This window comes from Triplophysa rosa, linkage group LG3 (assembly GCF_024868665.1).
Source record: "Triplophysa rosa linkage group LG3, Trosa_1v2, whole genome shotgun sequence".
NCBI lineage: Eukaryota > Metazoa > Chordata > Actinopteri > Cypriniformes > Nemacheilidae > Triplophysa > Triplophysa rosa.
In genome coordinates this window covers 3,063,036-3,078,331 of record NC_079892.1, presented here as the reverse complement: position 1 = coordinate 3,078,331, position 15,296 = coordinate 3,063,036, and the positions used below count along the sequence as shown (strand labels likewise).

The 15,296-nt window shown below is 40.6% G+C and overlaps 1 protein-coding gene across 7 annotated transcripts in view; it reads right to left on the bottom strand.

Moving 5' to 3' along the window:
- Positions 1–15,296, bottom strand: part of plxnb2b (plexin b2b) — a 109,584-nt gene that overhangs the window by 8,025 nt on the left and 86,263 nt on the right. For all 7 annotated transcript variants that reach the window (XM_057329395.1, XM_057329392.1, XM_057329394.1 and 4 more), the window contains 18 exons: positions 14,793–14,949; positions 14,080–14,191; positions 13,558–13,669; positions 12,477–12,578; positions 12,241–12,333; positions 11,734–11,821; positions 10,693–10,856; positions 9,422–9,570; positions 7,143–7,254; positions 5,333–5,469; positions 5,070–5,252; positions 4,652–4,763; positions 3,984–4,187; positions 3,723–3,902; positions 1,709–1,845; positions 1,528–1,628; positions 1,211–1,440; positions 495–676 (listed from right to left, as the gene is read on the bottom strand). In XM_057329395.1, the coding sequence (XP_057185378.1) occupies positions 495–676; positions 1,211–1,440; positions 1,528–1,628; positions 1,709–1,845; positions 3,723–3,902; positions 3,984–4,187; positions 4,652–4,763; positions 5,070–5,252; positions 5,333–5,469; positions 7,143–7,254; positions 9,422–9,570; positions 10,693–10,856; positions 11,734–11,821; positions 12,241–12,333; positions 12,477–12,578; positions 13,558–13,669; positions 14,080–14,191; positions 14,793–14,949 (2,555 nt within the window). The remainder of the gene's footprint in view (positions 1–494; positions 677–1,210; positions 1,441–1,527; positions 1,629–1,708; positions 1,846–3,722; positions 3,903–3,983; positions 4,188–4,651; positions 4,764–5,069; positions 5,253–5,332; positions 5,470–7,142; positions 7,255–9,421; positions 9,571–10,692; positions 10,857–11,733; positions 11,822–12,240; positions 12,334–12,476; positions 12,579–13,557; positions 13,670–14,079; positions 14,192–14,792; positions 14,950–15,296) is intronic.

The window sequence follows — 15,296 nt, the reverse complement described above, 5'->3', positions numbered from 1 at the left end:
AACAACACTCCTCAACCGTATTAAGAAGTGTTTATGGCTTAATAAACACTTGTGAGAAAATGACAGGCAATAACAAACGATGATAATAAACATCTCGCAGCATGAGCAAAGAGATTATAAAACCTACTTACATCAAAAACACATGTACATGTTCCCACATAAAACATACTGTATGGAGTATTTACTACAGTAAACCTTAGTAAATTATTACACTTAATGCATACTATGGTATTTTGTAATATTAACTGTAGTGAACTGATAAACTAGTCAATTCTGTAGTACACTTAAATATCTACTATGGTAAGATTACAAAGCCACTATACAGTACATGGACATTTACCACAGTTTACTATAGTAAACACTAAAGTATACCACAGTATATTTTTCATGACTGTCTTTTGCGTCTGATACCGTTTGACTGACTTCACTGTAAAAACTATTGTAATCAAACTTTGTCTGCTGGTTTAGGGGTCAAAGGTCGGACGGTGTCTCACCTGCGGAGAAGCAGTTTTGGGTTTTTGCTCTGTACGTAATCTTCCATGAGTCTCAGCAGAAGCGTCCTCATAATATCTGTGTAATACTCCAGTTTACCGTGAAGTGCGACTGTGAGCAGAGATGCGAAATAGACTTTGGCCCGGGCGTTAAAATCCGGGCGGCTCTCGAGCGTTCTGATGAACTAGAAACAGAGAAACAGAGAATAGAACGGTTTGTAAAAATATAACAAAACTTAAATTGACCTTACTTCATAAATCTTACTTTAAAACGGATGCTTTGCGATGAAGTTTTAAATGCTAGAAACATTGAAGTGATAAATGCAGTCCAGTCTCAGAAACACAGACGAAGTGTGCGCCGTTGTCTGTGGTTATACACGTGTGTAATTCAATTTAAAGGTTTAATTGCGTTTGCGCCGTGAATATAAAAGACTTTAATGAGACTACAAGAGTAGATTGAGTCCTCAGAGACCGTTTTTAATGTCATTGGGTGTAATTGAAGGGGATGTTTGCGTGCTGTCTATAGGGTTTGCTCACTAATGCCTGTTTGTGCCTGCAGTTTCTGCTGAGAAAACCTCAACAATTATCCTCCAATAATAATTGACTGACCTTTCTAGCTATTACCGGGAAAAAATAGCTTAAATTGAACAGGTTGACGTCTGTGTATTTACATAAATTGATGATAATTGCAGCGTGTGGGTGTGTTTTTGTGTGTTTACATTGATGAGAAACGTTTTGCTGTTCAGGAGGTTGGAGAACTGGTTCAGCGCTTGGGTGACAGTTGCCCTGCGGGATTCTGGGATGTCCAGTTTGCCGGTGATCATGACGTCGTTGGCTCCATCTTTAGAGGGCAGGAAGAAGACGCGGTCCGTGTACGTCTTGTAGTCCAGGAACGGGATCCGACCTTCGCTTATGTCGTTCGTGTGGTCTTCCATTTCGATCATCAGATCTGCACCAGAAAAAAACAGTTCATCACTTAAAAACACTGTTAAACCATGTCATTGCCATGGTAACGGCTTGCGTGTGCATGTATGACCTGTGAACTCTTTTTTGCAGCGGTCACGAACGCTCTCCTCCAAATTTTCCAGCTGATGTTTCACCTTTTCATATTCTCTCTCCGCTTGCTGACTCTTCCTCCTGCACACAAACGATCAGATGAAATCAAACTTTCCTTCAGATGATCGGCACAGATTTATTCTAGTTTTTTAATCTTGAACCTGTAGCAGACGACTGAGATGGCAATGATCAGCAACATGGGGACCACCACGGCAGGGATGATGATGGGCAGCTGGAGAATGTACTTCCTCTCGTACTGAACTTTGCCTACCAGCCATTCGCCGTTCCCAAATTTAACCTGACACAGAGAGAGGAAGAGAGAGAGAAAAAACAAAACAAATACATGACTGATGTTGATGTAAATTGATGAGTGGATGAAGTGATGGATGGATGGGTGGATGAATGGATGGGGGGGATAAATGGAGTCATGGATGGACAGAATGATAAAACTGATGGTTGGATGAAATGATGGATGGGTGGAGGGATAGAAGGATAAATGGGGTGATAAATGGAAGAATAGATTGGGCGGTTGGTAGGATGGATGGATGGATGGATGGATGTTGTGATGAATGGAGTGATGAATAGGGTGATAAATGGAGTGATGGATTAATAGTGAGATGGATGTTGAGAATGAATGGAGAGATGGATGGGTGGATTGATAGATGGATGGGGTAATAAATGGAGTGATAGAAGGATGGAAAGGTGGAGGAGGGTAAGATGGATGTTGTGATGAATGGAGTGATAAATAGTGAGATAGACGAAGGGTGTGATGGGTGGATGAAAGGGTTGGATAAGTAGATGGAGGCATATATAAAGAGCTGAATGGATGGCTGGATTGATGGGTGGGGTGAAAAATAAGAGTGATGAAGGATGGATGTTGCGATCAATGGAGTGATGAATGGCGATTTAAAGGGAGTGATGGAAGGATGGATGTTGTGATCAATGGAGAGATTGGTGGGTAGATTGATGGATGGATGGGATGATAAATGGAGTGATTGAAGGATGTAAAGGTGGATGGAGTGATGGAGCGTAAGATGGATGTTGAGATGAATGGAGTGATGGACGGGAGGGTAAAGAAAGTGATGGATGGATGAAGTGATGGAGGGTAAGATGGATGTTGTGATGAATGGAGTGAAAAAATGTTAGATGGAGGAAGGGTGTGATGGGTGGATGGAAGGGTTTGATAAGTAGATGGAGGAATGGATGCATATATAAAGAGCTGAATGGATGGCTGGATTGATGGGTGGGCTGAAAATTAGAGTGATGAATGATGGATGTTGCGATCAATGGAGTGATGAATGATGGATGTTGCGATCAATGGAGTGATGAATAGCGACATAAAGGGAGTGATGGAAGGATGGATGCGTGTATGGAGTGATAAACGGAGTGATGGATGTTGAGATGAATGGAGAGACTGGTGGATGGATTGATGGATGGATGGGGTGATAAATGGAATGATTGAAGGATGGGTGGATGGAGTGAGTGATGGAGGGATAAGATGGATGTAGAGATGAATGAGGTGATGAATGGGGAGATGGACGAAGGGCGGGATGGGTAGATGGAGGGTTTGGATAAGTAGATAGAGGGATGAATGCATATATAAAAAGCTGAATGAAAGGATGGATAAATGGAAGGGGTAAAAAATAGAGTGATAATGGATGGATGGATGTTGAGATGAACGGGAAAATTTAGTCATTGATGGAAGGATGGATGGAGTGATGGATGGGGGAAAAAAAAGAAAGTGATGGATGGATGGGGTGATGAATGGGGAGATAAATAAAGGGTGGGGTGGGGGGATGGATGCATATATAAAGAACTGAATAGATGGAAGGATAGTGTGAAAAATAAAGTGATGGATGGATGGAAGGAAGGATGGATGGATAGAGTGACCAATGGGGAGATGGATGAAGGATGGGATGGGTGGATAAGTGGATGGACGGAATGATGCATATATAAAGAGCTGAATGGATTGAGGATGGATGGATGGATTGATGCAGATAATGGACAGATAAAGAGCTTAACAGATGGATATATGGATGAATATAAGGGGCAGCAAATTATGAAATGAATGGCTGTTGGAATGGATGGATGCTGATGGATAGATTGATGAATGAAGGGAGGGAGGGATGAAAATAAACAAAGAGCTGAGTAGCTAGATGGATGGAGGTCTCTCACCACCAGGTCCAGCATGTCGGCGCTCGTGTCTCGTTTCTGTCTCTTGGATCGAGCGCTGGGTGCGGTCGAAGGCGGATCCAGGAACAATTTATCATCCTGTAGAGTGTTCACGTTACACTGAACGTCTCCCACAAACGCCTGCGCCTCCTTCGCCGTCATCGCTTTGGAAAAGCCATGACCCTGCAGCACAAACAGAGCAGAAAATTCCTCGCAACCTGCTCGAAGGTTAAAGTGTGACTCGGCAAGCTTTAAAATACTCACAGTGATGATGATCATGCTGTTCTCTGTGATGACAGTCTTACTGAGTTCATCAAAGTCCGGGTCGGGGTGGTACTCAAACGGCGTCAAGGTTTTCTGGTAGTTATCTAGATAAACGGACGTTGTGGAGGAGTAGTAGGTCTCGTTGACCGCGGGTGACATGAACACGATCACCGTGTCGTTTTTAAATGTGGACTCCTCCACAAACTGAGAGAGAGAGAGAAAGATTGAATAAAAACCCCCATCTAAATTTATCACAACCAATTTTCCTCAGTTATCTCTCTCTTAATTTCCCAGCAGCCCTTGCGAGCAGACGGGCCAAAAGCCCTCCGACAACAAAAACTGTGATGGAACAGAGATTCTACAGCTGCTGGCGAAATCCATTGATATTCTGAGAGGAAACAGCCAAAATCTAAATGGGGCTGGAAAATCTGAGAGATAGAGCGATAAAGAGAGCGAGAGAGTGCTTGGGAAACAGGTCTCGGGTACAAAGGCTTCTCCACAGATAAGAAAGATGAAATGAAACATTCATCACGCCTTTCGATTGCTAAACGCTTGTTTAATCTCAGTTTGGTTCAGAACGGAGCTCCGTCCCGTCGTTTCAATCAGAGCTGAGAGATTAAACCTCAAGAGTGAGAAAACAAATAGTTCAGGCTGTTTCAGATCCTTACCTCCATTGCCGTTGTGTGGTTGGACCATTCACCGCCGGACACCACCACCTTGATGGTGGCCTTCTGGACCAGTTCAAATCCAGAACCGACCACTATGATTTTTCGGCCACCACTAAAAGACACACAATACAACGATTACATGATGCTCTTATTTCGTCTCATGTCATTCCCAACCTTGGATGACTTTTTACTTCTGCAGAACACATGTTGGAAACCAAACAACATTGAACCCCGTTGACTTCCATTGTATGGACACAAAAGAGAGACATTTCTCAAAATATCTTCTATTATGTGCCACTGAAGAAAGACTCATACACAAGTTTTGAACAACATGAGGAAGAATAAATGATGACAGAAAGTTAATGTTTGAGTGATCTATGCCTTTAAAAGTAATGGTACAATAACAGAGATCAGATACCAGAGGAAGCTGCTCCTGGGTTGATGGTCGGACACTGAGGGGTTGTTGGTGAACCGGACCTTCTGAGGCACTTCGATGTTGGCGTTTTTGCCGTATTGAACTACGACGGCGAGAGAAGGAGACGGAACCGTGTCTCCTTTGTACTCGCCCAACTTACACGTGATGACATCTCCAAAACTCTGACTGACAGAGAGAGAGAAGAAAGAAGATTAAAATCAGTTATGTAAGAAACTACGTTTCCCATAATGCTCTACTGCACTCACACTACACAGGGCACGCCGCCCACGGTGATATGAAGCTCTTCCCTAGAACCTGTGTTCAGGCCATCACCGGTAATGGTAAGCGTGGTGCCTCCAGCTCTCGGAGCCCGAAGAGGAGACACAAACTTTGGTACAGGGTCCTAAAGAGACAAACATCACATTTAATATGTTTTCGTAGAATATGTTATTATGCAAATGAGGGCAGTCACATGCTAATGAGATCACATTTTTTTTAACCGTGACATTTAGATAAATGATTTAAACATTAAATCGTCTACAGAGTACGGATGTATTATTTGTCTTTTTTCTTTGTATATGCCCTCGGTTTTTAACGTTATTACGTATTCAACAAGCATTTGTTAAAAATCTTTTCCACCATTTACAATCGTTATTACAATTTGAATTAAAGAAATTGTTCACCCAAAAATGAACATTTTGTCAACATCTATACACCCTCTTTTAGTTTCCCTTTCATTTAATTACTAACAGCGAAGGACACTTTCAAGCTCTGAATGGGACATAAAAACACCATTAAGCGTTTATGACTCCTGCGTTATATTCTACGTTTTCTCAACCCACAGAACAGACTGAAAATTAAGTCATTACTTAAAATCTTGACACCTCCTTTGGTTTCCTTGGTGCGTCCCTGAGAATTCATGGAGACGTAGCAATGTCTGATTTGTGAACAAACCGATCTTTCGATTTACTTTTCAATTTGTTAAATGAATAAATTCTTACGAATTGATTACAAATGTTATTACGCCGATAACAAGTTCTTAATTCAGCAATGCATAACTTTTGTCTCTATAGCGCCATCTCTGTTTGAAACGTGACACTGCGGGTTACTTTACATTTCTTTACATGTTGAGCTCAAAAGATTTTTCGCAAAATAATAGCTCAAATATAAACAATCATTGTAAGCTTACTGTTGTGGTAAAAAGACACTATTTTTTATGTACATGCTTAATAACGAAGTCTTATTTTTCACCAAAAATATCTCGTTGACTCAATGATCCATTCAAAGCGGGTAACAGAAAATGAGTGACGACGTTGACTTCAGCCGGTTTCACGCTCATAGCATTACATGGCTTCAAAGGACTTGGAATAAATTATAAAGTCGCCTTGGTCCTCTTCCATCCTTATTTTTTTTAAATCGGACAGCCCCAGACCACATTGCCATGACGGTGAATAAATGATGACATTTTTGTTTCAAGGCAAGCGAACTAGGTTTAGTTTCAAATTTGGCCGAGAGTTGTAACAATAGTAATAATAGTCAGCTATGAAAAGCCCACACTGACAGACACATCCTCTGCATTGCCTTCCTCTCGTAATAATTACATAATCCCAAGAAACTATCCGAGACGTCAGTCTGCCGAAGAAACGCTCGCCCTCAGCGTTCCCCCGCGGGACGCCCGAGACCGTCTCGCTCCCTGATAAACTGATGCAATAATTCTGCTAGAGCCGTCAGCCATACAAACACACACAACAATAATTGCCACTGCACATCACCCCAGGAAACGTGTGACCGGTGACCGTGCAACAAAAAACAGAGGCGAAGAAGCGTCTTGTAATTACATACAAAATGCAGAGACGTACATCTTATTGACCTCCACAAACGTAACATTTACATTTCTGACATTATGTTCTCAAGGATGGAGGTGAGCATTCAGAAGGGTGCAGGGTATTACTGTCTCCTCTGTGTGGGTTACTACGCCCTGTTGGAAAAATGCACTTCAAGCTGATTGATCGTTTCCTCGATGGCTTCCAGCGAATGTGTGCTATGCATGCTGGGTAATGTAGGTTCGTAGCTCACCCTGTAGGTGAAGCGGACGGCTTTTGTGGACACGCCTCTTTTCCCCCCACCGATGTCGATCTCGACCTCTCCACTTCTGTAAAGACTGGACGGGCCGGTCTCACAAACCACACTGCAACAAAAAATGTATTTAAATAATAAACCATGCAAAACATGAACAGTAATGTCCCTATAATTGCAATAATGTAATAATATAATCTGCAATGATACCGTTTATTTGATAGTTTTCTTTCATTTATTTTTTCCTTTATTTCTATACTGTTATTTCTTACGTCTCTACTATTTGCTCTAAAATTTCTGTAAATATGCTTTGCAAAAAAAACAAAAACACTACAGAAATAAATTTTAATTGAATATAATATTCATGTACATTATAATTGAAATTCGAAATAATGCGACATACGCCTCTTTATCGCCCTCTCTGTTCAAAACACAAAACTGCAGGTTATTTTACGAACTTTCCTTTTACTGTTTGTTAAAAACAACTGACATTTTACACAAAATCACCGAACAAATGCTGTTTTTAGGTTCATGTGACGCACGCAGGTTCCGTTTTATTTCACCCCAACCTGCCAACTCTGAAAAGCGATAGTGTTACCCCAAAACCTGGAACGGGACCTCCACAGACAGATTCGACTGCTTCAATAAAGCTTATTGAACGTTCCTGTGCCAAACACTGAAAGATCCTTTTCAAACTTGTTAGCAGCCAGACAAACACTCAGTCGGGCTGAACGTTTAGGCACAGATGTTGAATTATTGAATCAGCCAAGAAAACCCAAAACTCCTCTATGGCTCTGTATACAAACAAGTACAACGCTTTACAAAGTACAAGTGTGTTCTAACACAGTAGTTCTCAAACTGGGGGCCGTGGCCCCTGGGGGGGCCCCGAGGTGGATCCAGGGGGCCACAGATTTTGTGGCATTTTATGAAATATAGAAATTGATCATAGATTTTATGCAATCAAATCAGAAAAATAAGACCACCAGACAAAAGAATTGATGTTTCAGCATTGTATAACCGAATATGTTTTTGTTTAAATAAAAATGTTAAATTTAAGATTATAAGTCTTTATTTGGGGGACCGCAAAGCGATGCACTCTACACAAAGGGGGCCTTACAACGAAAAAGTTTGAGAACCACTGTTCTAACAGACAGAGGAGGAAAATTCATACACTTGATATTTCACTCAAAATAAATCGCAGCCATAATGTAAAGCCACGGACGGAAGATCTACAAGACATTATTTCTATCCTTCTTGGGGCGGGATTTTGTTGAATTCTTCATTAACTAACTTCGCATGAACTAGATCTCTCAAACAGGACGGTGAGTGAGAATCAGGCCGTCCGTACCTCAGAGATCTGTAACCTCAAACGTCCGGCAGCAATCGGATTTCATAAGAGCTCTTGTTCGATACTGAATTAAGTCGACTTTGAGTTTATTAAGAAGTGTCTGGAAAGTATTGCAGCAGATGTGTAGCGCACTGCAGAAAATCATTCTCGAAATCAATATTCTTGTCCTGGTTTTCAGTGAAATATCTAAAGCCGCCATAAAACAGATGAACCGGTAGAACACACCAGAGGTTCTGGTTTGTTTCTCAGAAACACAGAACCATATATTGTACATCTTCAATGCCCTGCATGCACAGTAACATCGCCAGTGTTAAAAAAGTTCAAATGAAGTGTGGTTTATATACGTATACACAGAGTTCATTTGACCTTTTTTAACACTGGTGATTTTGCTGTGTACAAGTCACTTTGAGAAAGTACAATTTGCGTATATTTTCCCCATTGGCAAACGTTTTTTTCTTGTTTTAAGCATGAGTTGAACAAAATATTATTACAGTTTATTGCTTAATACAATAAAAACAGAATGTTAAGAACAGAGTATTCCCTTAAAAAGATAATATAGTCTAACTATATATCGATAAAATAAGCAAATAAACCAACCTGACCTCACAGGAATTTGTAACTTTTTTAAGAGGTGGCTAATTTGTATACATTTGTGAATCGTACAAAAATGTATGATTATTAAAAAACCCCGCAATACTGAAGCCCCTCCCCTAGCCCCACCCCTAAACCTAACATCACTGGCGTGAAAGCAAATCGCATTAAACATTCAAATAAGATCGTAAGAATTTATACGAATTGGCAACCTCGTAAAATAGTTAGGAATTCCCGTGAGATTGTGTTGAATATACAAACAAAAAAAATTCACGCATGACATAATGAACAAAACCCCCGGGAGCAAACTAAGGTATGAACAATAACTTGTGAATTTTACCTCGTCGATACAGAGTAACGTTCTCCGAGATGTTTGCACCGCACTCCGGCCACCGTAATGTTTTTAATGTCCTCTTTCTGAATTCCCAGGTTCGAGCCCTTAATAGTCACCTTTATTCCCCCTTTCAAGGGCCCGAATTTTGGCGTGACCTTGAACACATTAGAATAAGAGACATTCATTAGGGACGGCTCTGAACGAAGACAGAGAAATGCTGAGGTAACCACGACGCTACAAGGTGAGTTACATCTAAGTGAATATATGCAGGCATTCAATAAGAGCAGAACAGGACGTGACCTGAGGTTTCGATTGATTTTTAAATAAAGTCTCAAAGCTGCAAGATTGAAGGGCTGAAGGAAATTGGGAAAGAGAGAGGTGGAGAACGAGACGGGGAGTTATAAATTATTGCTGGAAGTCTCCGAGCTGTGGCACCCTTCACAGAAACGCTGTTTTGAATACAGAATATCGCGAACCTTCATGTGATATTACGTTGCGTAAAACTCACATATTTACAACATCCTTGTGACTTGTTGCTGTCTCAATTATCACATGAATTGCTTTGCAGTGGGTTTAATGTTGTGTACTGTATTAGCAACAGTAATTTTGAGTATTAGACGAGCAGCGTTGCCAGATCTCGCTAGAAAAACAAGCAACCCAGTCTGCCAAAATAAGCCCCGTCTCTCTCACGCTCTCTCTCTCCTCTCCGAACACATCTAATGGAAAGGAAACAAGCACGCATTACAAATAATTGTGGTGAGAAGCGGCTGGGAAAGGCTGAAATGTGGGATGTGGGAATATTTGGAATCTGTTATTAGTGGTCAGACATATGTGATCATGTTATGGGTGCCAAACACTGTCTAGCCTTAAAGGCACAGTTCACCCAAATATAACAATTCTTTCATCGTTAATTCACCCTCATGTCATTCAAAACCTGTACATGAACACGGAAGAAGATATTATGAGAAATGTCTTGGTTGTTTTGTACAATGGAGGCCAATGTTGTTTGGTTATCAACATTCTTCAAAATATCTTCTCTTGTGTTCAGCAGATAAAAGAAAGTCACACAGGTTTGAAATGACACGAGGGTAAGTAAATGAAAGAATTTTCATTTTTAAGTGAACTATCCCATGACGGAAATAAGTCAGACATGGCAACACTGCTTTGGTCTCAAGAAAAGGAGTGGTTTAGTTTATGTGTACGTTTGGCCCCCCTCGCTGAAATCATCCACGGGGGTGAAGTATTTTGAGTATAGTGAATAAACTGTAGAGACTCACGTCAGTGATCTGCGGGTCGGGACACTGCTCGGGTTCTTTTGAGGCACAGAGATGTTCGTACACACACGAGCTGGTCTGAGTACACCACACACACTGGTATTTGGGATCGGCGTTTTTACACAGACTGCAGTCCTCACGTCCCAGAGAGCAGTTATACAGAGTCACTGTAAAAAGACAAATAAACACCAAGTCCCAAAGAATCAATAATATCATGTATTCACCGATTTTTTGTTCCAAGCTTTCGTACGTTTCTGTATTTTATTTTATAACGCAAAAATCAAAATTTTATTGTCATTTTTTAAAGAATAGTCAAGCTGCATATAACTAAAGCAAATAGGGACTGAGGGCCGTCAACTTCCAAAATGAACAAAAAGTGAGTTTGTAAATGAATCATTCAGACCCGCTTCGTGAATCGGATCAAGAGATTCGTTCAAAAGATCCAATTCAAAAAAGTGATTCATTCATGATATTGATATTGTTACTTATTCATATTTATGCATTTGGCAGACGCTTTCATGCAAAGCAACTTACATTTGATCAGTATGTGTGTTCACTGGGAATCAAACGTACGACTTTTGTGCTGCTGATACAATGATCTACCAAAAGATCTACAGGAACAAGAGTTTGGTTCCAAAATGAGATATTGAGAACGTTTTTTATGATGTTATCATGTTATTATTGTGTTAGTTAGCTGTATTTTTTGAGTTATTATGGCTTAAATCAAAACAAACCAACTGCAGTTTGATTGATATTCATTGGAATGCACAATAAAAAAAACCATTAAAAACGGAGTTATCTCATTTTGGAACCAAACTCTTCACGTCTACACTACAGGAACATGTCGGAAAAAAATTGGAACGAATTGACTCTTCTGTGAAGTATAGTGCACGTCATATGGACTACCTCTGGGAGTTCTTTCTGGTGATTTCTGTCATGTTGGAACTTGACAGCCCCAGTCCCCATTCACTTTCATTGTAAGAACACGCAACATTAAAAAGCATCCAATAATGACAACGTTTCTACGCCAATGAAAGCTGTTACCATTAAGACTGCTGTCGATCTTTTTTCTTGTGTATTTCTCCCTCACGTGGAACAGAATGTTGGTCTCGTGAGCTTTGTCGAAGGAAAACTGAAAAAGAAAGGTGACAAGGTGAGAGCTCATCTTAGAAATATTCCTCATCGTGTCTGGAGACACTTTGACGGCTGAATGTAATCAGTGTTGTATCAGAAAATTGCTTCAGGTATTTTTTTACTGACACCAAGGCGTTTAAAAGAACTTTTCACAGATCCCCCAGCCGAAAACCAGCCACAGCACCAGCACATTTGAGTGCTGCCAACAGGAGGAGCTATAATCTCAAAGCCCCAGAAGACCCTCTGGAAGTGTGGGTTGGTATGTTTTACGATGGTCACGTGTCATTTGGCAAACGCTTTTGACCCTAAAAGATTTACAGTGCGGTAAGAACAGCCTCCCTGGAGCAACATTTGGATAAAGAGCGATTGTGTGTGTGTGTGTGTGTGTGTGTGTGTGTGCGCGCGCGCGTGACTAACCTCAAATCCACTGAAGGAATAGAAGGGTCCCGGTTCTGTCTTCACATCTTCCTCTAACTTCACCAGCTCTGTTCCGATGACAAAATCACGGCCCTGATGTTTCAGAAAAAGGACATACAATTTTTCACACACAAGAAGCATCATTTGGTACGTAATAGTTTCCCTATAAATAAAAACACACACAAAAACGATTTCACAGGTTCACAAAGCTCACAAAGCAAAAATGACGAACTCACCTTGTACGGATCCAAATTGATGCCCTCAAAACTGATCCGTGTTTTATATCCCACCGGGATAAGAACGGGATCTGGGTTCTCGAAACGTGGACAGCTCTTCACCTAAAACACAAGACAGATGAAGAACAACAGTAACGCTGGGAGACCTTAAACGCTATTCGCCGCTATCTACGACTCATAATTTTCGTCCGACATAAATTAATGAACGTCCGCTGAAACAGAAAAACTCATTAACGACGATGACGTCCCTGAATAAAGCGGTTTATTTTCGGCTGAAATCTAATACATCCACCCTGACATCGGTGGCTGTGTCTAATCGCGTAATTGTATAATCCACTTCGTCCATTCATTCTTATTTGCCGATTCAGCGAATACGTTTCACATGAAAACCGAGCGCGTAAAATTATGACCATTGTGTCCAATAAATCAGCCGTTAATAAACAGCGTTGTGCGTTTCCCCAAAAGTTATTCAGCTGCACACTTCAATAAAAAGGTTTGAAAACGAAAATGTGTCGACCGGCGCTCCAAGAATTGATCTTATTGAACTAATCAAAATGAATCACTGAATCACCCAGAGATGATCAATGTTCATCATCTGGTTTAAAGATCCAGTTAAAAAGAGCTTAAGATAGTAACAGGGTGGACATGGTTTCTAATGGGTAAACAACAGGACCCTGGGAACGTTTTTATGGCTTAATGGGAATTGAACTGGTTTTAATGGATAATGTCCCTGTGGGTCTCTATTGGTTATGTGTTGAGTTCTACTGGTGGGATGTTACCTGGCGGATGGAACCAACAGAAAACCATTCAATCCTACTGAAATAAGGCTTTCCTAACGGAAACCATTCGAAGTTGTATTGTGTTTCATCATCAGGGATTATAAAGATATTGTGTCGCACCAAAGACAAACAACATACCCGACGGGACGACACGAGGGTAAGATAATCACAGAATTAGTTTCCTAACTATTTTTTAAACTAGTATGACCTGTTTTTTCGTCAGCATGGTAATACAGGTGGACTGACAAAAGAATACCGCGTATGCATGTGCGCACAAGCTTGAATTCTTGTCCTGTCAGTACCTGTTTGGGTTTGATGATATTGGCTCCGGTCTCCGCATCATTCAGATCGGTGCAGGTGTGGGCCGCGACGTTCCACTGACACCCCCAAGAGCTGCTCACACAGGACATGCACCTACGGAGAGACGCGATTAAAACTAGTAAAATTTTTCATCAGCGCGTAAATGTTTGCCGTAAAAGCATATAGTCCCAGCGCACTTCAAATAATACCCATTCATCAGAAACGTCCCCCCAGCGCTTAAAAAACACAAGAAGCGGGAGAAAAATAGATGAGGGATTGACTTTCATGCGTGATGAATGGATGAGAAACCAAAGCAATTTCCTGCTCTGGAACAAAAAGAGGGGGAAAATGTAAGCAAGTCTCTATAGAAGCAAATTCAATTCCAGTTTCACTGATGCATTACAATTTATGAGTAAACCAATGTCTCATCGTTACAGATACTCGTATTCATTATACACATACTGGTGTCAGCACAACGCGGGGACACACACACGCTGACAAAAGAAGCGAGAGAGCTAACGTACGGTGTATTTTCTGCTTTACGAACAGCCGCTGCGCAGTTGTAGAACTTGTACTCGCTGGACGCCACCTGCACGCTGCCGTTTACGAAGATCTTGACGGGGACAGCAACAAAATCTGTAAAAAACAGAACAGCAAAATTGGGTCATTGTGTTTTTCTAAAGGTTGATAGAATTGATGTGCATTTTAAAGTACTTACAATATTAAAAAAAAAAAGAACTTGAATCATTTAAAATATTCAATAATAATAATAATAATAACAATAGTAATTATTATTAATATTATTTCACAACACTAATAATAATAATAATAATTATATTATTATTATTAGTAGTACTACTACTACTACTAACAATAACAATAATAACAATGGTCATGTGATCTCAACAGTAAAATAAAGTTTTATTTGGCTATATGACTGGAAGGTAAATCATTTTCAACAAGTACTTTCATTTTTGAAGTGTAAAATGATTTTTAATGAGGAATAAATGACTGTGCGTACACTTTTAATTATTATTACCTACAGTAGCAAATGCATTCCAAGGGTCAGGGAACGGATGGCAAATGCTAATGAGAAACTAAATTAAGAAGCATTTAAAGTGCAGTTCTGTCAAAAAATGAAATGAAATGCTGCAGTGTAGAATACGGCCTCTTTAAACCCCACATCATGGTGAAATATGATAAGAAATCACTTGAACATTCACATTAGGAGTCATACCTTGGTGCTCAGGTGTGGTTGGTATAAGATGCGGCTCAGGTAGGCGGCAACTGACCCTGCCGTCCACCATCCTGCCGATGCTATTATGAGAGCCGAAAGCGCATTTGATACGGTCGGAATCTCGAAGGATGGGCAGCAGTCGGATGATGATCTCCACCTGAGAGAGATTTTATAAACCGACAACGTCAGGTTGATATGAGACGGAAATTTAAGCAAAACTTTTTGAGTCTATTAAATACATTCTTTTACAAGCATGAAATAAGTCATTTTTGTGAGACTGAAGTCTTTACATTTTATAACAACGTTCTTGTGTCAATAACAACATTTTCTCAATAAATATCCTCTAACACTCGCATACTCCACAATCAAATAAGTTTTATTGCGAAGCACGACGGCGGCACCGTCAGAACAGAATTCCAAACACGCCATCAGCGGCCATTGTGTTCCCGCCGTCTGTTCACCAATATGGCCTCATTGTGTGGGAGTCAAGCTCAGCTTTTCTCA